General features: G+C 40.5%; 1 protein-coding gene across 2 annotated transcripts in view; it reads left to right on the forward strand.

Moving 5' to 3' along the window:
* Window positions 1-27,510, forward strand: part of KCNQ3 (potassium voltage-gated channel subfamily Q member 3) — a 196,920-nt gene that overhangs the window by 161,281 nt on the left and 8,129 nt on the right. The window contains exons 2-12 of one of the 2 annotated variants that reach the window (XM_061447709.1): window positions 1,798-1,888; window positions 3,578-3,704; window positions 5,441-5,613; window positions 7,524-7,679; window positions 9,076-9,186; window positions 10,399-10,494; window positions 11,852-11,946; window positions 13,630-13,656; window positions 16,895-16,951; window positions 24,593-24,780; window positions 25,871-25,973. In XM_061447709.1, coding sequence (XP_061303693.1) covers window positions 1,798-1,888; window positions 3,578-3,704; window positions 5,441-5,613; window positions 7,524-7,679; window positions 9,076-9,186; window positions 10,399-10,494; window positions 11,852-11,946; window positions 13,630-13,656; window positions 16,895-16,951; window positions 24,593-24,780; window positions 25,871-25,973 — 1,224 coding nt within the window. The remainder of the gene's footprint in view (window positions 1-1,797; window positions 1,889-3,577; window positions 3,705-5,440; window positions 5,614-7,523; window positions 7,680-9,075; window positions 9,187-10,398; window positions 10,495-11,851; window positions 11,947-13,629; window positions 13,657-16,894; window positions 16,952-24,592; window positions 24,781-25,870; window positions 25,974-27,510) is intronic. The other variant, XM_061447710.1, reaches the window with a different exon arrangement.

Consider the following 27,510-nt stretch of genomic DNA (forward strand, 5'->3'; position numbering starts at 1 on the left):
GCATGGCAGGAACATCACAGAATTACTATATTAACTGATGGGTGTCTTGATCAGGGGACTGTGGTTGTAGATAAATGCAAAGACACATTCTGGGCCCAAAAGCTCTTTCCTACCAACCACATAACCCATGCTCTAGAGCATGGCTGGTGAGTGGGAAAAGGTGAAACATGTCAAAGCAATTCAGAGTTATTCAGCATGAGGAAACACATTTATTTCTGTTCTAACCTTTCTCAAAATGGCTGATGTGAAATTTTCCTGACATAAGAAACTTCCGTCTGAACAGCTAATGTTGGGAAAGCCACAGCAAAGTAATCCTTCAGGGTTTGATGTGAAATGTTTCACTGTTGCCTATTCCTTGCATGGAGGGTGCCAGTTGATGATGTTTGGAGGAAATTATTCTCCCCCCCCCCCCCCAAAAGGCAGCAGTTTGGAGCTGTCTGGAGCTCACCTCTTTCACTCCAGCTGCAAAAATGGAAATTCTCATAACACACTCCCTTAGCCCTAGATTTCCTCATACATGAATGAAACCAAAACCCAGTACAGATTAGAGGACATGTGTGTCTGAGCTGAGTCCTTGATCACTGCTTGCAGTAGACTCTGCTCATTTCACCCAGTGAAACAAAGCAGAGTTTTATTCAGCAAGAAATAAATCACAGTTTAGGATTCAGATTGTAATTCAATGCAGGTATTACACACTAAACACAGTTTGATTCTTAACAAGCTTTTTTCCCTGGATGATTTCAGTACCTAACACCTATCACTTCTTTGATGTACCCTAACCACGAAACCAGGGATACAGAGCTCTATGGAGACATTCTTCCAATTTACTCACTAAGCTCTGAAATATTTCCATGGCCACCTTCCCCTTTGTTCCTGTGGATCAGATTTTGGGAGCACATTAAAATGCCTATGATCTGGGTACATGAAGTACCAAAATATAAGCTCCCCCCACTCTGCTTCACAGTAATCACATATGAGATTCCCTTGATTTTTCTCATTACTTTTTGTATAAAAGATTTTGAACAGCTGAAACCTGGGGATAGTTTTACAAAGCAGATCAACATGACTTTAGATTGGACTGAATTGGATTTACCAGCAGTGGGAGTTAAATTTTAAGTCAAATCTCTGTTCTGGAGCCTCACAGACAGACAATAACACAGGGGCAGTGAGTTATCATGCACTGTGTTTACTGGAGAGCAGAATTTCACTCTCTATTGTTTAATTTTCAGACCTTTTTAACTTTTTCATTGTTTCATCTGCGTGGAAGTGAGTGAAAAAAATGAGAAAAGAAATGCAGTTTTCAAGGGAGGGTTTTTCCTGGTGCTGCATTGTAGTGAAGCATTTACTGTTTCTCAGGTCTCAGGACGTGCCAAGTAGATTCATTGCACTGTCACTGCAGTGCCATTTTCTGAAGCACACAGCACATCAGCTTGGAAGAGACCTCCTAAGCATTACAGTCCTTTGCCTGTGTGTGTATATATACACACACACACATATATATATCTAAAATCCCTTCCCAAAATGCAGTATCACTCACTTCCTTCTTGAAGCATGCAAAGTTAATGCATTTCAATACTGGCATCATTCTGATTTAGGCTCTTGTCAGGATTTCCTGACAACAAAGCCTCACCTGTCCAGGTTGAGAACCCTTGATCTTCATGAGATCCCACCTGACTGCTCACCAATAGTAGCAGCCATCTGTTGAAGGTCTTTAACTAGGATTTTATAGCCATTATCTCCAGTGCAAATACAGAGAGGTGTAACAGTGCTGTGGTTTCCCCTTCTATTTCATTCCAGGTTTCTGATTGTCTTGGGGTGTTTGATCTTAGCTGTCCTGACAACTTTCAAGGAGTATGAAACTGTTTCGGGAGACTGGCTCCTCTTGCTGGTAAGTAGAGTGTGGGCATTGCATCACCCTGGTAATGTCCTTGAATTGAAATCAGCCCCATCAGCAGTGATGGAAACTTACTCCCAGCTCTGCATGTAATAAGATTTCTTCTGCTGGTCCTGGGGCAATGACTGTACACTTATATATTGGATAGTTCCTGTCCATTGTCAACACTGACTGAGTAAAAAGAAAGTTTGGAGAGAGGAAAAATACTGAGACATTTAAATAATGTGTTTTCAGCATTTGCCTAACAGTTCTCCTATCAAAACATCAGGAAATTTCCTATTGACCATGCCAGAGAGCATTTGAAAACTCACTTTTTTTTTGATCTTTTAACAATTTCAATTCATTCTATAATATTCTACCAATCCCAGCATTTCTTTCAAGGAAGGTCCTCAGAATCGGACTCATGCTTATACCCAACAGCAGCATGATTGGAATTGTTGCAGTCAGTGCCTCTGATGACTGTCCATGACAGAAAATGTATTGGCAGCAAATATGTTCCTTTGTGTGTGTGTTTCCAGCATGCTTGTTTTATAAGTGCTGGAGTTCATGCTCAAGACTGTATTTCTGCAGGCCTCCCATTTGGCAGAAGACAAAAAAATCTCACCAAGTATAAACATGATGTGTTAATCATGGTATGAAAATGACCCTTATCTCCCATAGGTAGCATCAAACAGAGAGCATAATGCCTCACTTAACCTGGCCTTGTAGAAAAGCATCCCTAAGGAAACTGCACAGAAAGTGTAGTTCCAGGAACTAAATTTCCATTTCCCCTTGTACCCCCCAGAGACATGTAGATCTGAGAAAGAACTAAATGCCAAAAGGCATGAAATGTGAATTCCCCTTGCATGTTCCATCTCAAAAAGCACCTATATGAAAACACCCTCATCCCCTAGGGAATGGGAAGCTGACTTTGGTCTCTGTTACCTTGCACAGACCCATCTTTTCACATTCGAAAAGGCCTGAGGTTATTTTTCCTTTTCCTTCTCCTGTGCTTGTTTTTATATAGCTCTCAGCAGTTTACAGAAGTGCCTAGCTGCTGTGGGTATGAGCATCAGGGAGAATCCTCTTTTGCTCCTTGCCAGGTATTCACACAGAGGAAAAGAGAGGAAAACTGACCATGTGCCCCGTGCTGCCCTTGGCCCATCTCTGCTGAGCACTCCAGAGAAGCTGTCTCTTCCCCTTTCCCTTCCCATGCTTAGAAGAGTTCTTGAGCAAGGTGGAAAATCCCATTCTTCTGTGCACCAGAAAATTAAGGGAATAACATATGCCTTAAATTAGTTTTATATGTGCCTTTATCTATGCCATAAATTTATGACCATATGAATATACTGTATCTTGTCCCTATCTTTATATATATGGCTGCATGAACAAGATGCTGGTGGGTAACCAGAGGAGATTTTTTTGTGAAGTAATTGCCTTTCCATTAAGACAGGGTAAAAGCTTCACATTTACAGCAGAGGTGCATCCTTTCTGCAGAGCACTGACCAGCCTATAGAGTTATGTCCCACTTTGCCTTGCTTCTTTATCAATGCATATTCTTCTCCCCACTCCTTTCCTCTCTTTATCTCACACACACACCCCAATGCTAGCATTTCATCTGTTTCCTTCAACTATATCCTCATGTCCAGAATTACTGCTAAACTTGCTATGAGTCTAACAGTGTAGCTTGTATCTTTGATACAGGAAACTTTTGCCATTTTCATCTTTGGAGCAGAGTTTGCCTTAAGAATCTGGGCTGCTGGGTGTTGCTGTCGCTACAAAGGATGGAGGGGGAGACTGAAATTTGCCAGGAAGCCTTTGTGTATGCTGGGTAAGAACATGCTCCCTGCTACTGTTTTCCTTTATGTCCTTTTCTCTCAAAGCCAGTTGGGGTGGGTGGCAGCCCCAGGGAACCAGGAAATGGCAGTGCAAAGAGCACTGAAATCAGATCTTCACTTTGTCATAGGAAGCTGTGTGCTGCTTGGAGTAGCTATTTGAAGTACCCCACAATAACAGTTAATTTGAGGGACACTTGAGTAACTGATCAGTGAGGAAAAATGTATTCTTCTACCCTTTAAGCACATTTCTTTGTCCTGAGCCCCACTGCATTTTCCTTAAGCCATCCCCAAATATACTCTCTCTGCCTTCAGTTTCAAACCACTTCAGATCCCAGCCCCATACCACCTTCCCCAGCCCTCTTTCAAATTCAGATGTGGTGTTTTACCTTTGTAATGTTGTTCTACATTTGCAAACAAGTATATTTGTGATTGCACCCATGTTGTCTTTCAGGCTTGGAAGGCACTGCCTATAAGTATCCATAAAACTACTCATTATACATGTTTGGATTCCCTTCCTACAACTCCCTATTCTACCCACAAACAAGCCAATGGACACTTAGAAGCTCATTGTGCCCTGAGAGCCTGTCATGAACATCCACATTTGTTCATTGATTCCAAGACTCCCCCATTTGTTTTGATGTTCTTCAGGCCAAGCACTTGCTTTTTGTTCTTTATCTGTAAGCACATAGCACTCTGGGGAGCCCTAGGAATACTTGTCACTTGTCTTCCCTCTCCCTCTTTTTGTTCATCTTATGGGTCTAAATGGTAGACAAAATTGGAACAAATTTTCTTTGTGCATCTGTGCTATCTTCAATCTAGCAATGCTCCTTTGGGTGCTAGTGTTGTATAAGTACTTCTGCTTCTAAAAGCATTGTGAAGGCAATAGAGTGTGGTGGTAGCAAGTGCAATTGATACTGTCTCGTGCCTTCTCAGTAAAGGTGTCACCTCACTTCTGAGAATGAATCTTCACTGGTATCTGAGTTGAAAACAGAAAAGATCCTGGATTTAATAATATAATCTCTTGGTTGTTATTGGCACAAGTTTGTTTTGAGAATGACTGAAAGTGGATAAATCCAAAATCCATCCAGTGTCACTCTTTTTAGCTGAAAACAGAATATGAAGAGTATTTAAAGACTGGGTGTCCAGAGAAGGTTTGAAGCCTTTTGATACCTCTTTTTTTCTTGCATATGCACAGGATCACAAAGCAGAGGGCAAACAAGGAAAAGAAAGGAAAAGAAAACCAAGAAGGAATGATGCAATTTGCATTTCAAACCTCTTCTGTTGATCAGCAAATTGGCCCTGTGAGCCTTACAGAAAATAGTAGTACTGGCTTTGAGATTTTAATGGGAAAACTCAGCCAAAACAACAAAGTACTAGATGCACTATCAAAACATGAATTTCTCATCTGCTGCCCTGTTCATTGTGGTGTTCCTGTGGGCCAGATGTACCTAAGGCTGGTTTTCTGTCAGCATTAGGACACTGTTTTACGTCAGCATCCCTAAACTTGTCCAGTGCATGGACCTGTAAACAGATTACGAGGCTTTCTGGAGGGTTCTGTGCATGGTGCTGACTGTGTGGCAGGTGCAGGTGTCTGTTTAATTGGCAAGAGAGAGCATTTTCAGGCAGCTTTAAAATTTGCCTAGGGAAATTTGGAGCACGACCAGATGGGATTAAGAAGCAGGTGATGGAGCCGCTTTTGTTGGCAGGCTTTGTTCTTTTTGTCTTGCAGATATCTTTGTGCTGATTGCTTCGGTGCCAGTGGTTGCGGTTGGGAACCAGGGCAATGTTCTGGCCACATCTCTCAGAAGCCTCCGCTTCCTTCAGATCCTACGGATGCTCCGAATGGATAGGCGGGGAGGCACATGGAAACTTTTAGGATCAGCCATTTGTGCACATAGCAAAGTAAGTGATGAACTTGCAGGGTTCAGATGGGGTTTCAGGGAGAGACATTAAAGGGAAAGAGAGAGGATGCACAGGTAGAGCAGGGTCTTGGGACTATGTCCAGTACTTCAAGCAATAGTTTCCTTCTTTCAGCTTTATTCCCTCCTCCACTCTGAACCATTTTCTGCCCTGTGTTTTATCCTTCTATACTCAATAGTGGTACTGGGAAATGATGACAGAGCGTTCATTCCCGCCATCATTACAACAAGAATTTTGCCATTACACTGAATGAGAGCCGGGACATCCCTTTAACGGTGAAGCATGTTGAAATGTCTGATAGAAATACCCCTGTAGTTGCAAAGTATTTGTAGTGGCTTCTCATACTTGTCTGATTGACAGATGGAGCAGGACTCCAAAGGGATGAAAAGAGGCTGGTTAGCAGAAATGTAGTGCCAAAGAGAGCCACTGGTATAATTTGTCTTTGGAAGCACGGGTCAGATGATACAAAGATGCACACAGTGTGAACCGAGACAGACAGTAGTTCTAAATTCATCTTCTCTCGGTCTAACTTGGTGCTATACTCAGACACATCCTGTCTCGCACCAGACAGATACATTGTGTTCTGGTATTTTCACCAAACATTATTACAAGTTAAAAGCTATCTGCATAAAAATCCTCCAGATGAGATTTCTTATCTGCACAGGGTGTAGGAAAATTGCGTATATGTGCTCTGTGCTGCTTTTTCTTACCCATGAACGACATTCCTGACATTTTAGGGGTTTTGAGGATTAAAACGCCAGCTGGCACAGCATAATTAGACTTTGCTGCTTTGTGGTGGCTGGTAGGGATACCCACCCGGCTTCATTTCGTACCAGCTTCTGTCTCTTCTCCATATAAACTTGCTACAAGGCAGGTGGCACATAAACACTTATGTCAAAAGTGGTTCTCAGGAAGCTCACATAATGGAAGAAGTCTGTGTGCCAGAGCCATTGCTTGGAATTTGTTTAAGGCTTTACTGGAGACACTAAAAAACCAAGGTTAGCCAACAAATATCCTTCTGTGGCTGCGCACCAGGAATTAGCCAGTTTCTGGTTGGCTTATCTCAAGAATCAATTATGAAATTCTCAGCTACAGCTTTATTTTATTCTATTTTATTTTGTTTTGGTCTATTTTAATTAAAGTTAATTTATTTTAATCTAATGTTAATTAATTTATTTCAATTTGGTTTTATTTTATTTTATTTCAGTGCAGTTCTCAGAGAATGAAAGGAAGCAGAACACTGACTTTTACCCACTTTGGAAGACCTTCACCAAAAATGTTTCTGCTTTGTTTCAGACATTGCTGGGAATTTAACTTGGGTCACTGCACCTCCCACCTCAGTGTGTTTAGCCACACCCTCCACTTGAGTCACTGTCTCTAAACTAATGAAGCTCAGGGTTTTTTTCACACAGATGATTTTCAAGGTCTGTTCTTATTGCATCAATTCATTGTGAAAACATAATTCATGGTGGACCCTGGTACATCCTGCAGCCTTGGCTCTCTGGAAGTAGGGATTAAGCATAGCTGTTATTTGCCTGCCAAAACTGACCAAACCTATGGGCAGCCAGAATGAGAAGAGTCATGGTCAGGGACAGAACCCTGCAGCATCCTGCATCATGGGTGCAGTTAAGGCCTTAACCCAGCTTTATGCAGAGCTATAACTACAGATTACGCTGTTCCCAAGGAACATGTCATGTATGGGCTAATTCTTGTAAATCTCTGCATTATTTCCCAGTAAGTGCTGAGCTGGGCTGGCCATGGGTTGTGACCAAGCAGCGGCAACAGCTCTGCTGTTATCAGCTTCATGTTTCCTCTCTCTTGGCATTTACTCTGCCTCAGTGGGTATTGAGGCTGTTTTCAGCCCCTCCATTCCCCATCTGTTTCTTTTGCAGGAGCTCATCACTGCTTGGTACATCGGGTTCCTGACGCTCATCCTATCCTCATTTCTTGTTTATCTGGTTGAAAAAGATGTTCCTGAAAAGGATGCTAATGGGGTGGAGATGAAGGAAGAGTTTGAAACTTATGCAGATGCACTGTGGTGGGGGCTGGTAAGTGACTCCAAAAATACCTTATCTAAAAACTTCATATCCAAGAAGAGATAAAATATGTTAGGGGTGCTAGGGAACACAGTAGTGCTACTTTGAGGTGAGAAACGTGTTACTGGTAGAACATTACCAGAGTATGGATGCCCCTACAACCAAGTAGCAGATCTAACAAAACCGTTGATTTTCAGTCAGAAAAATGCCTTTTGGTGCTTAAACCTCCTTTGGAAATCAATCTCTGCTGGTTTCTGGGAAACCACTCTTCTACAGGGGTGTCTTTTGATGTATAACTGTACTGGTAGAACATATGCCTATAGGAGACTTAGCCCTCATGACAGCAGTAGCCTGCCAGTGAGAACTACATCTCTCAGAAAATGGCAGAACCAGAGGTGGCCAATGGACTGTTCTGTTGGGCTAGCAGAGTGTATCAAAGGCTTGGGCACTATTGATAGACACTCAAGGGAGTTTGGTCTATAAAGAGCCAGTGACTGAGGATGTCTCTGGATTCTGATGTGGGAAGTAGAAAAATATTTCTGGAAAGGATTCTTTCTGGAAAGACAATTCTCTTATGTCTCAATGTGCATACCCCCAGAATTGATCAGGGTGTGGCACTGGCTGTGAAATACTGAGCAAGAGGGATCTTTGATACAGATCTGTTCTTGCCTCTTCTGATGAAGAGATGAGTATTGCTTTGCACCACTGCTCATTTGATCGCAAACTATTCCTGCCACCTGGTAGACAGAATTCATGTTGCTTTGCTACCAATAGTTAGAGGAATCCATAGCATGCTGTGACTAAACTTCAGTAGTGTATCTTTTATTTGATGTAGTTCACTCATAAATGGCAAGATCCTTCCACCCCATTATTAATCAAAAGGCCCCAAGTGTTGCATGGAACACCTGGATATTTTCATATCCTTTCATACCCAGGACACTTAGGTAAAGTCTCACTGGTGATAAGAGATACACAGTTGGAAATAAGCAACTGTGTAGGAAAGGAGTAAGTTTTCACAATGTCATCTTTGTTTTAAGAACACTGGGACTTCAGAGAGAGGTAGCCCTGATTGGCTTTTAAAGCCCTGCAAGCTATTAACGGGCAAGTCCCACTCAAGTGTGCTGTCAGGGTGGGCAGAAGACTCGCGTCTCATGGAACAACACATAGAGTTCCCTTTCAGCAAATGCATCCTAGAGAGGCAGCTGCTCTAAGACTAATTCCATTCTCCCTATCGCAATACCTCTGGACTATGATACCATTAAAATGATTGGTTGGCTCATCATCAAGATCCCACATGAGGAGGTTGCATGAGCACCCACAGAGCTAGATGCACGTTTCATGGTGACCTTTAAAGCAGAGCTTTTGGCTTTGGTTTTCTTACGGGAAGTCCTGGTCATTCTGCCCACAGATCACCCTCGCTACGATTGGGTATGGCGACAAGACCCCCAAAACGTGGGAGGGACGGCTGATTGCAGCTACTTTCTCTCTCATTGGAGTGTCTTTCTTTGCTCTTCCTGCAGTAAGTACCTTCCCCCTCCTCTGTTAGCCGCTGCTGTACACTTGCAAAATGAAGGCAATCAAAACTGCCAGTGGAATCAAAATCCCTTGTTAAGAAGTGATTCAGACACTTGAGCTGGTCTAGATCAGTAAATCAAGCTCCTTTCTTCCCGAATTTGCATGCAGCCTATTTGGTATGTGATACACCAGTACTCCTTGAACCATGTGTGGGCACTGTCTGAGACAGTGCTACTTGGCACAGGATAAAATTAATCCAGCAAGTTAAGAGTCTGGGCAGTCACAGGGCACTTTATGAGCCTGTACCCTGGCCCAGGTTAGTTTGCTGCTACTGACATAGCCACACAAGGTGCATTTTTAAAGGATTTGGGACCTGTTGTGTTAAAAATTAGGGTTGAATCCACCCTACCCAGCTCTGAATACTTGCAAGTTAGAGACCTACATGTGAGCAATCATCACGGACCAGTGGCCATCCTTTATAACCAGTGCAGCTGTGCAGAGTATTTCATGTCAGCTGTCTGGGGAAATAGTTCCTAGAGAAGATCTCTGACATCGCCATGGAAGAGCATTTCTAGCCACTAAGATTAAAGGGGGGTTGGACAGCAGATGACAGTACAGGTATTTTTGACCTAGCCATGTGAATTGTCCTCTGGTTACTTAAGAAATTATCTCTAAACTGCTTTTGAAAGCATATTGCTTTCTTGTGTTACATGGGCCAAATATTAGCTTTGTCTGCAAAGTCCTGAGGTAAGAGCGAGACAAGATCTGGGTGAGATGGGCTGAACAGAAACCATGCCAAGTCCAGGTTTTAAGGTATTTTTCCTTTACATCAAGACATGGAAAGCATTTCACAGAGAATGGGAAGCCCCGCACACCCAAATCCAGAGTATGGCTGGCATAGCTCTTTTATCACGCAAGCACAGTTTGTGTCTACCTGAGTGGAAAGTAATACACCAGCTTGGTATCTCCAGCTTGGAAAGCAGTAGACAAGAAACCTGGTGAGGACCTTAAGATGATACGATGTGGCCTGGGTCCTTGAGAGGATCATGAGAGCCTCATGTCTTGTGAGTGGAACAATGGGAAGGTCATGCTGCAGTGCACAAAGCTTCCACATAGCCATCTCCTTCTCCACCCACAGGCCTGTTTCCTCTCATTGTTAATCCAGTCTTTCCTGAGTAAGAAACATCTAAAATCTTGCATCTCTCTGTGCTTTCAGGGCATTTTGGGCTCAGGGCTGGCACTGAAGGTCCAGGAGCAACATCGTCAAAAGCATTTTGAGAAAAGAAGAAAGCCAGCAGCTGAACTCATCCAGGTTTGCAGCTACTTATCCCCTCCTTGATAAAGTGTTGTGTATGAAGACTGCTACATCATGTTAACAAGGGCGACCCCTTCCCAAATTCTCATTTCCCATTGCAGGAGGTGAGAAGCTGTGTTTATAGAGGAGTTAGTTTTTTTTTTTCACATTGAGCAAGATAATCCAGAGATCCCTGCAGTTTTTGAGGAGGGAATCTTTCAATTCCCAGAATACCTTTGTATATAGTGTTTTTTAGTGTCTTTTCTCATCCACCAGCTTCTGGAAACCAACCAACTGCTGCATTAGCACCACAAAATCACAGAAAACAAGCTGTCGAAAACATATTCTTCCCAGAATCCAGGTTTTGTCAGTTCCCTTGCGAGCGTGCTTTTATGTGCAAACAAAGTTAAGTTGTTATTGGTGTGAAAACAGCAATAGAAATAACACAACAGACAAATGACTGTTTCAGTCAAGGCAAATGATGTAAATAGTATGTGCAGTTTGTAAAAACTGAAACACACCCTGCATCTTCTGTTATGTCACTGGACTGTCAGAGGATTTGATGGGAAGAGACTTGGCCATCAGTTATGGCCTTTGCTACCAATTCAGAAAATGAAGCTTAAAATTACTAGTTCAGGGGCTGACAAATTTGACAGGAGTTACTTGTAGTAAGTGTGGAGCTCACCTTGATGGCAGTGAAGTCAATGTCAGCATTTCCATAAAGCAACAGAGAAAGGGTCTGTGGTATCAGACGGCCGCGTTTTTGTTCGGGACTGCTCAGGATCAAACCAGTCCTCAGGAAAACAGGCTGAGTGGCATATTATGCTATTCTCATTAAAACCACTCGTTAGCAAACAGAATGGGCTGCAGGGATCAGCTGTGAATTGAATTCACCTTTTAAATTAAAGCATCTCCACTTAGCAGGAGCCAATTTAGCTACAGCAGTTTTAGGTATGTGCTGAAAGAATTTGGTTAGAGCTAAATGCTGAAATAGAAATTGCTCAGCAAACTTTCCTATGAGGATACACTAGATAGCAAACTGGCTTAAGCCAGAAATAGTGGACAAATCCAGCAGTGGTTGAAGCTCTTTTAGACACCCCAGACAGGAGAATAAAACAAGTTTAGTCAAATGTAATGTCTTGTTGATGTAGGTAGCTCTCTCTGTGTCCTGGTTCCTTTAACAGCCCTCCTAGTGCCGTAATGCAGTGTCAATAATTTATCCATATGGTGACACTCATTAAGTATGGCTGATGGGTAACTAATCTCTAGATAATCATTCAGGTGTATTGTTATGTTCTTTGAAGCAATCTGGCTGCTGCCAGCTTGGGGAATAGTTTTACCTAAAACTAGTTATTTCCTTTCCCTTGTAATTCAGGCTGCCTGGAGGTACTACGCCACTAACCCCAACAGGATTGATCTAGTTGCTACCTGGAGGTTTTATGAATCAATTGTGTCATTTCCATTTTTTAGGTAAGTGCATTGTCCACCTCCTTATTTTCTGTGAAGTAAAAGGACAGGAAGCATAGACTTTATATTGATCAGTGAGGCTTTTGTAGGTAATGGATCACTGCCAGTTAACTTCCTCACTGAGAATGAAAAACAAGCTTTTGGCTTCTGGATCCATTTCTTTTCCCTTCCCTTGGTGCAACATATTGGGGCACATGGATTACTCAATCAGTGGTTCTCATGTTGGCATTAAACAGAGAAGGCTGCCTCACCATCACCTTCCATTTGTAAGACTTAGGAGTTTATCACCCTGGAAATCTCATTTTCTCCCTCTGTAGTTTTGATCCCGATAAAGTTTTAGCCCTGGATTTCAGAGGTGCCTGTACTTCTCACACCCTCTATGATGCAGTCATGTGTTTTAAGTTATAGGCTATGCAGAAAATTCTTAGTTTTCCTTCTTTACCTCAAGAGGACTGGGAATTTTGTTGTTATCAGAGGTGGCCATGGCATGTGAACATAAATAATGTTTGTTAAAGGCTTCTCTTTTGGCAATACCAATTGATCAAGGGGATAATTTGGTGGAGGACACCCAAAGCATGTTTAAAACTGTCTCCCACTGAAACTATTCACTGAAGATTCACAAGAAAACTTTTCTGGGGAGTTGGGGTCATGGTTTTCTTTTAATCACCGCTTCTGAGTTCAGTGGAAAACATTCCATACCTAAATACATTCAGACTTAATGGATGTTCATATGTTTATGGATATGAGGCTATCTGATCCTCATTTTTCTTGTCTTTCCAACAGGTACTTTCCTCACCTTGAGGTCTTAACATGTTAAAATGTTTGCCCTATGAAACCAAGACTTTTAGCTATAGACTATCAGCTGCTAGTAGCGGGCATTACTTATCCAAGTTTATGCTTAAACTTTCATTCTCGACCTGCTGTTATGTCTCATTCTGGGAAAAAATGTACTCTTAAACTACTCCAGAGGACTCCACATATAAGTTGTGCTCAATGAGCTAATATTGCAACTGTAGCTGCTGCTCAAAATTGACTTACTTACAGAAACATTTCAGGCTCCTACCTTCAGAAAGGGCAAATTAGAAACGCTAAGTCTTTCTTTGTTATGTTCATGATGTACTTCTTTAGGATTGATTTCACATATGTCAAAAAGGAAACCTCAAGAAAAAACACCACAAATGTTAAATTGAGGCTTAATGTATTTCCCTTTTTTTTATTCCTTCTCATGCTCTATGTATTTACAAATTCTCCATTACAGTCATTTCTAGAGGGTTTCTTGACCTCAGGCTTTGTTCAGAGAATAATTATCAGGCTTGCCTGGAGTCTAGGTTTATTACTGTGACTTCAAGCTTGTTTGTTGTATGTAGGTTCTTCTGTGATTCAAATGTGACCTGAAATTTAAGAGGTGCTTTGCAAATAAGGTCCTGGGAGAGAGGGCAATGGAGTTCACTTTTCACCAAAGACTGGATTGCCAGACTAAGCAGCACAGATTGGTTTCAGGAGCCTATATCGCTTTCTTTGCTTTATGTCTAGTTGAAAGTGCAGCTTTTATTCTGCTATCACAGAACAAAAGAAGTATAAACTATTAGCAAGGGATTTGCAATTTATGTTTTAAAAATTTGCTGAATTTATTATGTAATTCTTTTCTCCTTGTTTTCTTGTAATGCTTCCTCTCTTCTATAAAAGGAAAGAGCAATTGGATGGCACTGCCAGGTATGTAGCTGCCATTATTATAGCCACCATTATTATAGCCTTGTTTTAATACAGTTGTTGGAGGATGCAGGTTAAATGGTTCTTTGTGGATTCACGAGCTGTTAACCAAAACATGCTACTAACACTACAGGTAGTCATTAAAAATGATTAACCGATCCATTTCCTAATTGCTTGCTTTTTTTTCCCAATTTAACAACCCAGCTAAAATACTAATCATATAAATGCAGTGTTGCTTGCTGATTGTCTGTAAGCAGCTTTATTGTTTGTTATGACTAATCATAGTCTATATTTCTTCTGATCCATGTCAGAAAACAAGGATGTAGCATCCAGGTTGTTCTGGGATGACTTTAAAGTTCTGCTTCATGTTATTGCTTAACAGTCCTGTACAGAGCAATGTTGCCATGTAAGGGATCAAGTCTGTGTCAGTTCACCATTTGCAAAGATTTCTGGGCGATAAATACTAAGATGGATGGCTAAGATGGATCAGCAGCACAGCCAATGTCTCTGGCAGTACCAGAAAAGATACATTAGGTTTGAGGTCCTGGTCCCACCCCTGCTGAAACAGATGGTAAAGTTCCCAGTCACTCTGGGAGAATTTACAAGCAGAGAGAATGAAGGAAAAATCGATCTTAATACCAGTCAGTCACTGAAGACTACAGCAGAGCAGTCATTGCCAGTCAACCTGCAAGGTCTCAATTGGAAATGGTATATTTATAACCCCCTCAAGCTAAGTTGCAGATTTAAAAGCACGTAAAATAATTCAACTTAGGCTGAAAACATGAAATACTTAATGCTAAATTGCTATCAATGGATCACCCACAATGAAAGTTAACAGCAATTAAAAGGATGAATAGTTCCTCAGACCTGTGCTTAAGCTATTTCTATTTGCATCCCCATTTGCAGCACAGAGAAAAAAAGCAAGAATTGCAGCCAAATTTGAAAGCTGTTAGCAGTCAAGCCTGGGTTCCAGACCCTGTCCTGATGAAAAGTTATCTTTTTCTTTTTGCTTTTAAACATTTCATGCAACACATGACAGCTTCAGTAAAGGAAGGAGGGGAAAAAAACATTCACACTTGCAGTTCTGCTATGAATGTTTGGGGTTCAAACCTCTTTTAACAGAGAAGAAAAACCTATCCCAAGTTTTCTTACTATACAAGTGGCAAGTGCTGTAGTGCTGAATTATTTGGAAAAGATACCTATCTTCCCCCTCCTGTCACCATCATCATGAGCTAACCTGCTCCTCTTCAAAGACTGCCTATATGGGAGTTACCTAGTTTGTGAACCCCTGTGAATCTTGAGTACTGTACATCCATGACACTGCCCAGGCTAAGCAGTCAGGAGGAAACTCAGTTGTATTAATGTAGGTGTCTGGAGATTTTAGCCATCTCCAGTTTGGCAGCAGCTGAATTTTGGCGTTTAATATATAAGAGAGAGCTTAGGAGCTGAAATCCTTTTTGAGTATGTAAATCCATACATTAAGCCAAAACATGTTCTGACTCAGATGCAGCAGCAGATTAAAAATAGGCAAGTGAATGATTGCTGCAGTTTGCTGTTGGTCACAGCCTCACTAGAGAAGCTCCTGCACCTGCAGTGGCAGAACAGTTTGTGGAATAGCTTCTGAGTTAGTGTTTCTTTAAGGTCAGTAGAAGAAGTCATTTTATGTTGACGCACTGGATTAAAAATGGAAAAGAATGACTCATGGCTCAAAATCTGTAAAACTGTAATCCCAAGGCCCCTTTTTCTAGCTGGATAGATCTTGATTTTATGTTGTGACATATATAATAACCTTCAGCAAAATAATCAGTAAACCTGCATTGGAGCTTTTCTGTTAGCAGGAATGTGTTTAGGAAGTAAGCAGTCAATTAAAAGGACTGGAAACCCTCCAGGTAAACAGACAAATGATGGTACTTGTGGGAGCATCCACTGACTTCAGTAGACGTGGGACTGAGCCATAAAATCTGGTTGTTTTGACAGTACCACCTCCCATCTTTCATAAAACTCTTATTTGCAGACCAGATAATTAAAAAAAGTCATCTTCCTCCTACAGTGATTTAGTATAGAAAGTATTACTCATACTTCATTGCAGTTTGTGTTTAAGACTATTGAAATAAATGAGCAATAAGAGAACACAGTCCTATTGGAGAGAACAGCCCATAAGTGCACTTGGTCTCCAGGTTCTTGCATCTGTTAAGTACTTAACGGGAAAGCTGTAGTAATAAACAGTTTTATCTGAATAGTGATTGATAAAGGAGAGAGAAGAATTGGTCCAAAGCTTGCCCAGAAGAGTCAGAAAAATTAACTGGTTAATAAATTAAAGTAAGGCCTTCCTGTGTGACAATTTGAGGATGGGTGGCACCTTCAGCAACAAGGTTTCTATTAAGTGGCGTGAAAGCTCTTTAGGAACTCTACAGTAATGGAGCTGAACTCTATGAGAGGTCCTTCTAGGATCAATCCTTGGAAGCAGGAGTTGGCACCATGACAAAGTCACAGCTAGATACAGCTTCTTGTTGTTCTTAGACCATTTGGGAAAACCACGTGGGAGACAACAGAGTGGAAGAGTCCATTTCGGAAGCTGGATCACAAAGCAAGCCTGCTGGGAAGGACTTGTGATTGTAGAATGCCAATTAAAGTTTGGCAGCAGCCCAAGGCTTTATTGAAGCTCCCTTTAAACTAAAGCTGTGAAGATGTGAGATATGATGAAAAGCGCATTGGACTACCCTTCAGCGAAACAGTAGGCTGGGTTCTGTAAGCAGTGAAGTGGAACATCTGATGCTGCTCTCTTAAGAGAAGCGTTTTCCCTACATGCTCTCTATAGTCCCCAAACCCAGGAAGAACTGGGATTATGTTATTCACTGCTCCCTGGTGAGGAGTTGGCTGACTTCATGCCAGAGGTGCCACTACCTTGTTTTTCCTTAATCAGTGCCGTAACCTAGCAGCTCATGAAATCTAGTCCTTCTTATTATGCGAGTATGAAAGCGTGCATATAATGTAGTGCATTTCTGTAGTGCCAGTAGTAACAGCATAATGAAAATAAAATCATATTTTTAAAGGTGGAAAATTTCACTGTCAACTTTTCTTCTTAATACATCTGCCCAAAACAGGAAGGAGTAAAAAAAAAGCCACTCTGATCTACACACTACATTAACTACAAATGAAAGGCTGTTCCCATTCTTTTTCATAGAGCTTTTCATGGGTAATCATTAACGTCTCATCTTAATAACTTTTCTTCACTTTACAGTAATGTCATGTTTAGTAGGGAGTCATTCTTTGGATCAAGCCTCACAAGAAAACTTAGGTATATACATTCAAGTAACAATCAAGCCTTACTCTTTTCATATTTCTTGCATGCCATTCTCTGCCTGCACTTTCTGTTTTTACTACAGTAGTTCATCTAACCACCATAAAAAGGGCAATAAGACTGGAAAGTTATTTAAGCATAAAAATAAAGTTGCATGACATTGCAGATAGTTCATTGTTCTGCTGTTCAGAAAACACGGGTATAATCTTGGCTCTGACAATGATCTGCTTAGAAACAAGTGCTTTTCTCTGTTTCCATAGAATGGGAATGATACTAACCTACTCTGCAAATAATTTAGAAATTTGCTGTAAGAAAAATATACTATAAGAGCTAAATAACATTCCTTATGCAGTCCCAACCCTGCCAACACAAATTCATGCAAGTTACTTTGCATCTGACTTCAGTAGAACAACATCTCCGCATGTGTATTTGCAGGTTCTGGTTCAGCAAATGGAAAGCAAGTGGATGCTTTTGATCATCTGAATAAAGTTAGTGACATGCTTACATATCTTGCTGAACTGTGACCTAAGATGTGGGGCAAGAATTTTATCTTCCTGCAGAGAGACATAGAAATGATTTGTGGTGCTTCAGGAATCTGAAAGACATATCATCAGAAATAATATTTTGACTAAACTGTCAAGCATTTTATTCTATTCCACACAAACAACTTGCTATCATTCAACTTCAGCTCTTTGTTCTCATTCCCACTTCATTTCACAACCATGAAATCATCGACACACAACTCAGCTTTTCTAGCTGAAGCTCTTTAGCTTTTGGAGACCTGCTAGTGAAGCACTCCATTTTTTCATTGCATGATTGGCCATGCAAAATATTCAAGAGATACTGATTTTGCAGTTTGTTTTATTGGTTAATACATGGAGATCTGGTCACTGCAAAGTAAAGAGTGGGTCAACATCCATGACGGTTACATCCATTGAAGAAAAATATCCATCCTGTTTTCACAAAGAATCAAACTTGGATCATTCTCCCCATGGATTTATGTGACATTGCTTATTTTTACCCATTTCAAATCATTTTAGAAAGTGTGGATGAGAAGAGGCACTAAGCAAAGTGTGCGTAAGGGCTCTTGCTCTTTCTGAAGGGCATCAAAGTTAAACCCAAATTAGGATTTGTGTTTATGTTTCTGGGCAAATAATCTGGATGGTAGATGAGTTTGGATTTAGAGTCACGCCTGCTCTTAAATACCAACGATGATAGACACCACCAAAGGGGGTCAAAATTGCTTGGCTGAAAAGGGATATTTCCTCCTCAGACATTAGAAGAATGCAAATTAAGCCCTCAAGATTCAGGGTGCAAAGTAACTTTAAATGAAGACATTAGTTGTCAAGACGTTGTACTCAAATATTTTGAGATAGAGCATTTTTGTGAGATCCTTTCTATAGCAAAGAATGTTAATTGATAAATGGGAAAGCCAATTGGCCAAAGTTCAGAAGTACTTTGTAAGTGTAGAATGCTCTTTGGTTTGTATTAAGAAAACTCATGGACTCTCTGAGATCAGTCAAATGTGGTCGCTGCAGGGTTCATGGCTGTCCTCATAATGTTAGTTTTGTGTTAATCTATTGGGAATAGTTCAAAGCATGATACTTCTGGAAATCTCATTCAGAATGTTTAATTTTCCAAAGCTACGTTCACTCATACAAGAACAGCTGATAATGTACTAAAATATTGGATTAAGTATGACTGCCTTTTGCTTCCAGTTCCTTGAGACCAACTAAATCTAGTGATTAGCTAAACTGTGAAAAATACGGAAACATTTCTTGATTTCTGTTAGTCTGTGTTAGGTGAGAATGGTAAATACATGGAAGAGGGCTGTGTTTGATTCACTGTTAACATTAATTCATTATTTTTCTTCTCATACATGTGCCATTTGTTTATGAAACTCCAAGACTAGGCAAAGCACAGAGTGGAGAGTATCTGACTTGCATGATGGGATGTAACTGCATTATTTCCTTGCATGACTGTTTCTGGAAAAGTATTTCTAGTTCAGTGGTTCCCACTCTTTATTCTGAGGAAGAGAAAAACATCTGCTGCAGAAGCCAGCCGTGTTTTGTATATCCAGCCATCAAATTCATCTCTCAGATGGTCCAAAATCATTCCCACTGCTCTTGGAGAGCAAGAATCTGAGAGCTGAGTTTTTCTTCAGGTGAGGAGCTTCCAAGCCAAACTGTCTGCATTGCTTCTGCCTTCCTCCCTTTATGGAGATCTGTATCTACCACAGAGTTGAGGAGTTCTCATTCTGAAACTCCACTTCAAAGATAAAGGTTTGGGGAATATTTTTATTCCATCCAAGGGAGGGGATGCAATAGCATGCAAGACAAGCAACAGCAACATATCCAAGCTAGTCAGAGAAACTAACCTGCACCTTTATCAGCATGTTTGGGACTAATTTGAATCCTCTGGTTTCTGGAACTGCACTGGAAGTCGGGATTCACATTTCTTGAACGTAAGGAAGCCAAATAAAGTCAAACCACTGTCCCAGCAGGAGAAAGATTAGCTAATATCAGCAGGAGGAACCTGAATGACAAGCAGCAGTACATGACCCTGTGGGTGGGAACCACTGTCCTAGCCATTTTCATGAAGGATGATGTGATCTGCGCATGTTTCATACTCTGAGACCGAGCCACGAGCATGCTGTTTTAATGAAGGAGATTGTGTCATTAGAACAAATGTTTCCTAAGTTTGTTTTTTTTTAAACAGCACAATGAAAACAAAAACCCCAGCAGACCCAGATTTCATCCCTTGGAAATGAGAATAAAGTCCATTTTGTTTTTCTGATGACAGCTAGTCATTACCTGGAAAGAAGCTTGGGTTTTGTTTTGGGTTTTTTAGTGTATACAATATATTGTTATATTTTTTCATGTAAAGCTGATGAATTATTTTCTGATGATTCCACTGCTCTGGCTGCCTGGATATGAACATTGTCTGTATTTGTTGCATAAACATACCGTTATGAATCGGAATGTTACTTTAAGGGTTAATCATCAGGATCAATTAACGAGGAAAGCTTCAGCTCAGATAGATAACTTTAAGTTAGACTAATGACTTCTTATCTAGATCTTTCTGTAGTCAGTAACAAGAGATAAGCTCCTCCCAAATGTAAAGTCACCCCAAAGTGAAATAGAACCGAACTGCACTGTAGGTTGCTAACTTCCCACTGATTAGAGAAAGATGTCAAAAGGTTAATCTTAGGCAGGACATTTAATTTTTTAAACAGTTTAAGACAGATCAGAGGAGTGCTATTAAACCTGGGATGCTCAAGCAACAGTCTCAGGACAACAATTTGTTCCTAAACTGACACTTACCAGCAAGAAAGTTGAGAAATCCCCTAGAAAGAGAATTTGGGAAAGCTTTTGATTGATATTCTCTACCTTAAGCTCCTTCCCTCCAAAACCAACCATAAATGAGTGTGCCCACATATGCAGTGGAAAAATATCACTATCACTGTGAATAAATAGCTTTCTATGCTGAATGCAGAGGAATATTTTGATCTGTTCTGATCTATGAGTAGGATATGAAATCATGATCACTACTATTCTTGTATAGCACCATGGCAGAGATTTCTTCATGCATTGCCTATACTTCTGTCCTATACTGAAACAAAAATGATCCTCAGGAGTAATGTTTTGGATAATTTAGATCATCCACTGAGCCTTTTCCTGCTGGTCTGATCCCTATAGATCCTTTCAATGCACTTTGCGCCTCCTTGTCTTCTGGTAAAGAAAGCAGTTATTACAGGAGTTTTAAGGGGAAAATTTGAGAGATCAGGGTATGTATTTTAAAGGACTACCCAAGTTTCTGGAAAGAGAGTCGGAGGCCATATGTAATGAGAACTATCTGCTAACACAGTATTAAACTGCTTTTTAAAAGCAATAGTAATCTTCTGTCACATCTATTTTTCTGCTTCTTCATCTTTCAGGTTCTCCACCTTAAACATATTCTTGTCTTGAGAACTTCTCTGTGTTCTGTAGTGTTACATCTAATGCATTACTCAAAGACAATGCATACTATGTGACGACTACTTGCCTTTGAGGAAATCATCTAAGGCTTACTTCTAGATTTCATCCTTCTCATCCTGGAAGCTGTCTCCAGAAGGTCTTCATCCAAGATGTCCAGTCTTGAAATCCTGCAGAATGGGTGGACTATAGTCTCCCCTTTCATTTGAGAGTCATTGGCGACCGATTGATACCCCCACCAGGAAAAGCTGATCTTCACAACAAGCCTGTTGTACATACAATTTAGACCAAAAGAAAAATGGCTTAATTTTGTTATCACTGATTAGATCTACTCATCCAAAAATTGCTTCAATTCCTTTCTGCTTGTAGCTTATTTTACCACCATGCCACGCATGCTTAATCGCTCTTTCTTTTCTTCACATTGAAGAATTCACAAGCTCAGTCTCTCTAACATCTTCATACCCATCAGTTTATATTGCCTGGCTGAAACTCTTGTCATTCAGCAAGACGTTTGGTACACATCCTTTTCAGTGATGTTCTATGTTTCTAGACTCTTCTTGACCATCCTTCTTGAAATTAATTTCTCCTTCAAACTTTGATTTTATTCCTAGCGAGACACAATAATTTATTTTCTCTATATATTTGCCCAAAATAAAACCACGCAAAAGTCAGTCAGTTGACATTCACTTCCTCAGCTTTATTTTTCATGCCCTTTCAAAACTTTCTCAGCAGCTGTCGTCTTCTCCTGTGTATATATTTCCTATATATATGGTAACTGAGCATCTGAAGAATCCAGATTTCACAGAAATGCCACAGAGTTAAGATATCTGTCCTGTAAAGCACTACGGCTCTCAATCCTGGCCTCTGCTACAGAGAAGGGAAAATGATGCAGAAAAGAGGCTATAGGTTTCTCCCTATCTTATTAGAGAACAAATCACTTGTTGGGACTCTGAACTCACCACCAGTTCAGCCTTCAGAATGTTTTAGTGTATCATCAATAGGATCAAGAATCCAACCCAAAAACAAGCACCGTGGAAGTTATGTCATAAGTAAGTTCTTATGACCGAACATGAGACTGCCATGTACATTCTGTGGTGGTTAATTTGCTGCAGATGTCAACAAGTAACATCTCCTATTTTTATAGAAAGAAGGAAGTAATCCCTGATTTTCGCTCTGTACGTTTGTCTGTATTTTGAATACCTTCCCCTCATGCCATGAATTCCTCAGGAAATGACACAAAGTCTGAGAAATGTTAATACCATCCACTTCGGCTGTTCTAATTCTTCAAATCCATGCTTTTATCTTCTGGAAACATATCAGGATTTGTTGTGTCTCCGTACTTACACAAGTCCTTCTTAGTTGCTACTTCCATATTTGCACACACATATGCACTTCATGAATCAATGACAGGGCAAGTGTCTGAATTTACTAGGCTGTAGGAACTGCATTCACAAGTATTGTCATATTGTCACCAAGAAAATTGAGAAGGCCTGAAAAAGCGTCTTACACAAAGGTTTAGTGCTTCCATCTTCTATGACAAGGAAACCCATATTTCATTACCTCCTGTGTCAAAGAAACATTAATCAGAAACAGATAGTAGAGGGCCCCAATAATGCACATTAAAAAGAAACCAAACAACTAAGCAGAAACCCCTGCAACAGCTATGATGTTCAATGCTCAGATCAGCTAGGAATTTTGTATATGGACAACTGCTGTGTTCCTACCAGAGTCAGCACTCCTATGAAAGCTGTGATGTGTCTTTAAATCTCACCTTTATCATTCTAAAAGGAATGTCTTACAACTTCCATTGTGGTGGGATACTGCAACAGACAGAACTCTGAGATACAAATAGATGCCAGAGATGATAGAACTTAAAAATAATCCATCTGACCACGATAACTCCTTAAACAGAGCATAGATAGTTCTGTGAGTGAGACCCTTCACTTACAAAGTCTGTGCACAAGTCTCCATCTATCTTTGCCCACTGTGCCCTTGCATGGTGGACCCTCCCTATGCTTGCCTCTCCTGCCAGCAAGCTTAGTGGTTTCAGCCGAGTGTGCTGCACAGATACCTCTGCATACCTACAAAACCCCTTTCCTGGTCACCCCTGCTGTTTGTCCTTCAGCTCTGCTCCCATCTGTGGTTCTCAGAAACCTGCTAGCTGTGGTGGCTTCTTCCCTCCCACCCTTCAACCTGCTTGACCCAGTTGAGAGCTTCCCCTTGGCCATGCTGAGAGCCCCCCTTGACCCAAGAGCTCCCCCTTGGCCATGTGTGCTCAATTCACCTCTCCCCATAGCTGTCCCACATTGCAATGTCCACGAATGGGTTAAAAGGAAGGCTTTCTTCCCATGGCATAGCCCCATTTTTTTTAATTTTTATTTTTTGCAATTAACAAATATTTAATCAGCAAAGTGAACAAGCAAATCAAATATTTTTACCATCTGTCGCCTACAAAGTCTTCAGACCATATATAAGCTGATCAACTTGATGGCTAATTCCTTTTGTGTTGCTCTTTTCTTCAGCATTAGTAATTGCCTTTAAGTCTGTTGCACTCACTAGGCTGTCAGAAGGGTTATTAATGTGGGTAGATGTGGCAGGTAGATTAAATTCTAGCTATAAGTTGTCACTGAAGGACAAATGTCTTTGGTCAGTGTATCTGTAAGAGGACAGTGCAAGGAATCATCAGAGGAACAAAATATGTCAGTTTATTCATATAGGTCACCTCGATTTCTATATAGTGAGAGATGATTGAAAGTGGATGGTGAAGAGAACTGGGTAGTCTGCCCTACTACGTACCTAGTTATTGCTTGGCAATGACTTTACAATATTCTGCTGGTAGTTTGTTTAATTCACAGCACACCTGACTTTATTTCACTCCTGGTTATACACAGCTCTCCTATGAATACAGGCTGAATACAGCTGGGGTTCTGACTTTGGAGAAGAGAAGGCTCTGGGAAGATCTTAGAGCAGCATTCCAGTATCTAAAGGGGCTTACAAGAAAGCTGAAAAGGAACTTTTTACAAGGGCATGCAGGTATAGGACAAGGGGCAATGGCTTTAAACTGAAACAGGGGAGATTTAGATTAGATATAAAGAAGAAATTCTCTACTGTGAGGGTAGTGAGACAATGGCACAGGGTGCCCAGAGAAGCTGTGGCTGCCCCATCACTGGCAGTGTTCAAGGCCAGGTTGGACAGGCCTTGGAGGAACCTGCTCTAGTGGAAGGTGTCCCAAACCATTCTATGATTCTATGAGTTATTAATTTAATAGCCTCCAATAGACTCAGTACCTAGAGAAAGCGCTGAACAGGGAAACCAAGCATCCTTATAATTAGACAATAAAACTGCCTAAGTAGCGGTGTTTTCCTTCTTAATAATTAATGTGCAGACTTGCTACAGGAGCTGAAGCACTGTGATACATTACCTGGAGAGGATAGCAAAGACCCTCTGGTAACATTTTCAACATTGATGCAAAACATGCTCAAAAAAAGCAGTTAATTATCTGTGGAGCTTAACCGTTTCTTACAAAGACATTGATGTATTATGGTAGCCCCAGCAGTGTCCTTGTGTACAAAACATTTTTTGAGCCCATTTTAAACTTAAAGATCATGAAAATGAGTTAAAAGTGTACAAAGGAGGAAAATGATTACTTTTGCTTATTTTGTAGCCAAAAGCTGGGTCTCTTGGATCGGGTTCGTGGTACCAATACTAAAGGAAAGCTATTTACCCCTCTGAATGTAGATGCCATTGAAGAAAGTCCTTCAAAAGAGCCTAAGAATGTTGTCTTGAATAATAAGGAACGTTTTCGCACTGCATTCCGAATGAAAGCGTACGCTTTTTGGCAAAGCTCAGAAGGTAGCCCATCTGTGATGATTTCTTTCTATCCATCCCCTACTCTCCCCATTTTACTTTGCTCCTCTGCATCTTCTGTTAAAGGTTTGTGACTTTCTGGGCCAAGCATGGCTGTTCCCTGGTTTTACATGGCACATTTGGGAAAGGCCCAGGAAATGAATGCTGGAGTTCAGGCAACATGCTGCTTGAAATAAGACAATGGCCCTCCATAAAAACAGTAATTGATATGGGGTAAAGCTGGTGATGGAATCAACATATTTGACCTAGAAAAAGAGGTCTCACTGGGAAGTGAATCTATATCCCCCCAAAAAGGCACATGCCATCATGGCTTGGTTTATCAGCAGGGATGATATGTTAGGGTAGCTCCCTTCTAGACTGCATCCAGCCCTGCATTTGCCTGAGTCCAGACATCTCAAATATCTCCTCACAGCAATCTCTTAAAACCTTGTTTTATAGAGGGCTGTTTCCCTCCCATTCTCCCTACAACTGCTGCCCCTCAGCAGATTTCCAGTGGGTGTCCATGCAACATTATAGGACATTTTTCCTCTCAGCTTCCTTGAGCACACATTTTCCTCTTCTTGCGTATAGCATCTAAATGGTCTCCAAATAAGTTTCTCCTTTATTGTGCCAGCGCATTAATGCATACTGAACATAATACCATGGATTTAGTCTGGGTGTCTACACTGGAAACTTGATTATTCTCTTCCATGAAGGTACATGAGCTCCAAGCAGTTCAAGTGGGAGGAGAACTTGGCCTGTAGCTTCTACATCTGTTTTAGCCTTATGTAACATAATTTTGGCGAAAAATTTCTCATTCTGAAATCTTATAAAAGTGGGAACTTTTAAATCCATTGGAAAGGAAGAGAAGTTCCCAGTGTTTCCGAAATGCTGGAATCTGAGAAGAGATCCCTCAAACAATGTCCCACTAGAATTATTAAAATGCTTTTAAGAGCTGACCAGAGAAAAAGGAACCTGCAAGAGATGTTCCTTTACTAAATTCCATTTATTTTATGCAGTGCTTTAGTAGGCATACTTCCCTCTAAACATTGCGTGGTCAGATGTTCACAGAGCTGTTTTTTGACCTGGTTTTCAGATGCAGGAACAGGTGAACCCATGGCAGAAGAGAGAGGCGACGGTAGCGACTTCCTTATGGAAGATATGATTCCCACATTCAAGACAGCCATCCGAGCTGTCAGGTAAATGTCTTTGATGCTCCTCAATGCTTTGCTTTGAGTTTGTGTTTTTATGCTTGAAGACACCACATTCCCATGTTGTTACATGTTGATTCATTGCTACTGTTCTTGCTTTTATAAAATGCAATAGATTAGATACTTCTCATCATTTAGATATTTCTAGATACACTGAAAAGCACAAGACAGATCCTATTTAAAGTCCTTTTTGAAAATACACAGAGACGGAAATATATTTCAGTGCCATTTTTGCAAGATACTCTATAAACATTTTTATTATAAAATAAAATTTTTTACAATTCCTCATTAAAATATGCTGTAAATACAGTATCTTGCTCAATTTAGTGACTATCATATTTGTGTAAAAGTGGAATTTTAGCTTAACAATAAACTCGGAGCTGACTCAACTCTTCTTTATTCACAGTTGTACAAGCGTGCAATATAGTTTTCAGCTGTCATCTTTTAATAGATGCTGAGGTCTTCACTTCAGCAGTTTTCAGCTTGTGACGTGTGTCACCTCTATTTTCATATCACAGGAGATATCCCCTATGGGTAGAAAACTCCTAGTAAGGCTTGATAATGTGTTTAGCACATCAAGCGCATAGAATTCATTCACTGATGTTCTGTTACTTCTCAGTACTTTTTTACTTTCTTCCCTTGAAAATGCCCCCATAGGAAAATACTCTGCTTTCATTGCACTTGCTTTTTATTCCAGAAGTTGTTGAGTTTTGGTCCAGGAAGTTACTACCTTCCAGGTGAGATACTGCAAGTCTGGAGTGCTCCAAAATTATCTTCTTAGAAAAACTTCAAGGAAGATGGTTATAAGTATATAACCATATGCCTATATGTATATAGCCATAGTATATATTCTCCTGGTTCTTTTCCATCTTGGTGCAGGAGAACCAGTTATTAAGAATTCCAAGTTTTCTCATGCCTGCTGAAATCCAGGCTTTGCTCATGTTACCCATGACCACTTCCCTCCCAATGGAAGTCCCTTCATCCCTGCTTCGCCCATAGTTTTCCCTTTCTTTCCCTTCTACCTGCTTGCTTTAAAACATGGACTATATATCTGTCCAGTTTTCCAGCCCCATCTCTATGAAACATGCTAATATTACTTTGCAAAACTTCCTTTCCCACATCCTGTCCAAATCTAATTGATTCATGCAATTTCCCTTTAAACTTAGTCTTATGCCAAGCTGTTTGCTGTTTGGTTGGTTGGTTTTGGTATTAATGTTTGTGTTATCTTGTACAGTTTACTCAGCCCTCAAATATTAACGGGAAGTAATTCTTTCAGATAAAACCACTTAATGGGTTTTCAGGGTCAGGATTCAAAATTGCAATCAATAATAGTGTGATTCTTATTTTCCCTTTCTCCTGTTTAAATGTATAGTTTTGCTGCTATCATATGTAGTTTGGCTGAGTAGATATATGTTTAATTGTGAAATCTTGAAAAATATATGAGCCACAGATTTTAAGAGTCAAGAACCCTTAAAAAGTGGCAGTGGAATTATTTTTGCTAAATGAAAGTTTATGCAAATTATGA

The sequence above is a fragment of the Pezoporus flaviventris genome, unplaced genomic scaffold, assembly GCF_033815535.1.
Source record: "Pezoporus flaviventris isolate CSIRO_AGI_PZ_B2104156 unplaced genomic scaffold, CSIRO_AGI_Pfla_v1 ptg000007l, whole genome shotgun sequence".
In the NCBI taxonomy this organism is placed as follows: Eukaryota; Metazoa; Chordata; class Aves; order Psittaciformes; family Psittacidae; genus Pezoporus; species Pezoporus flaviventris.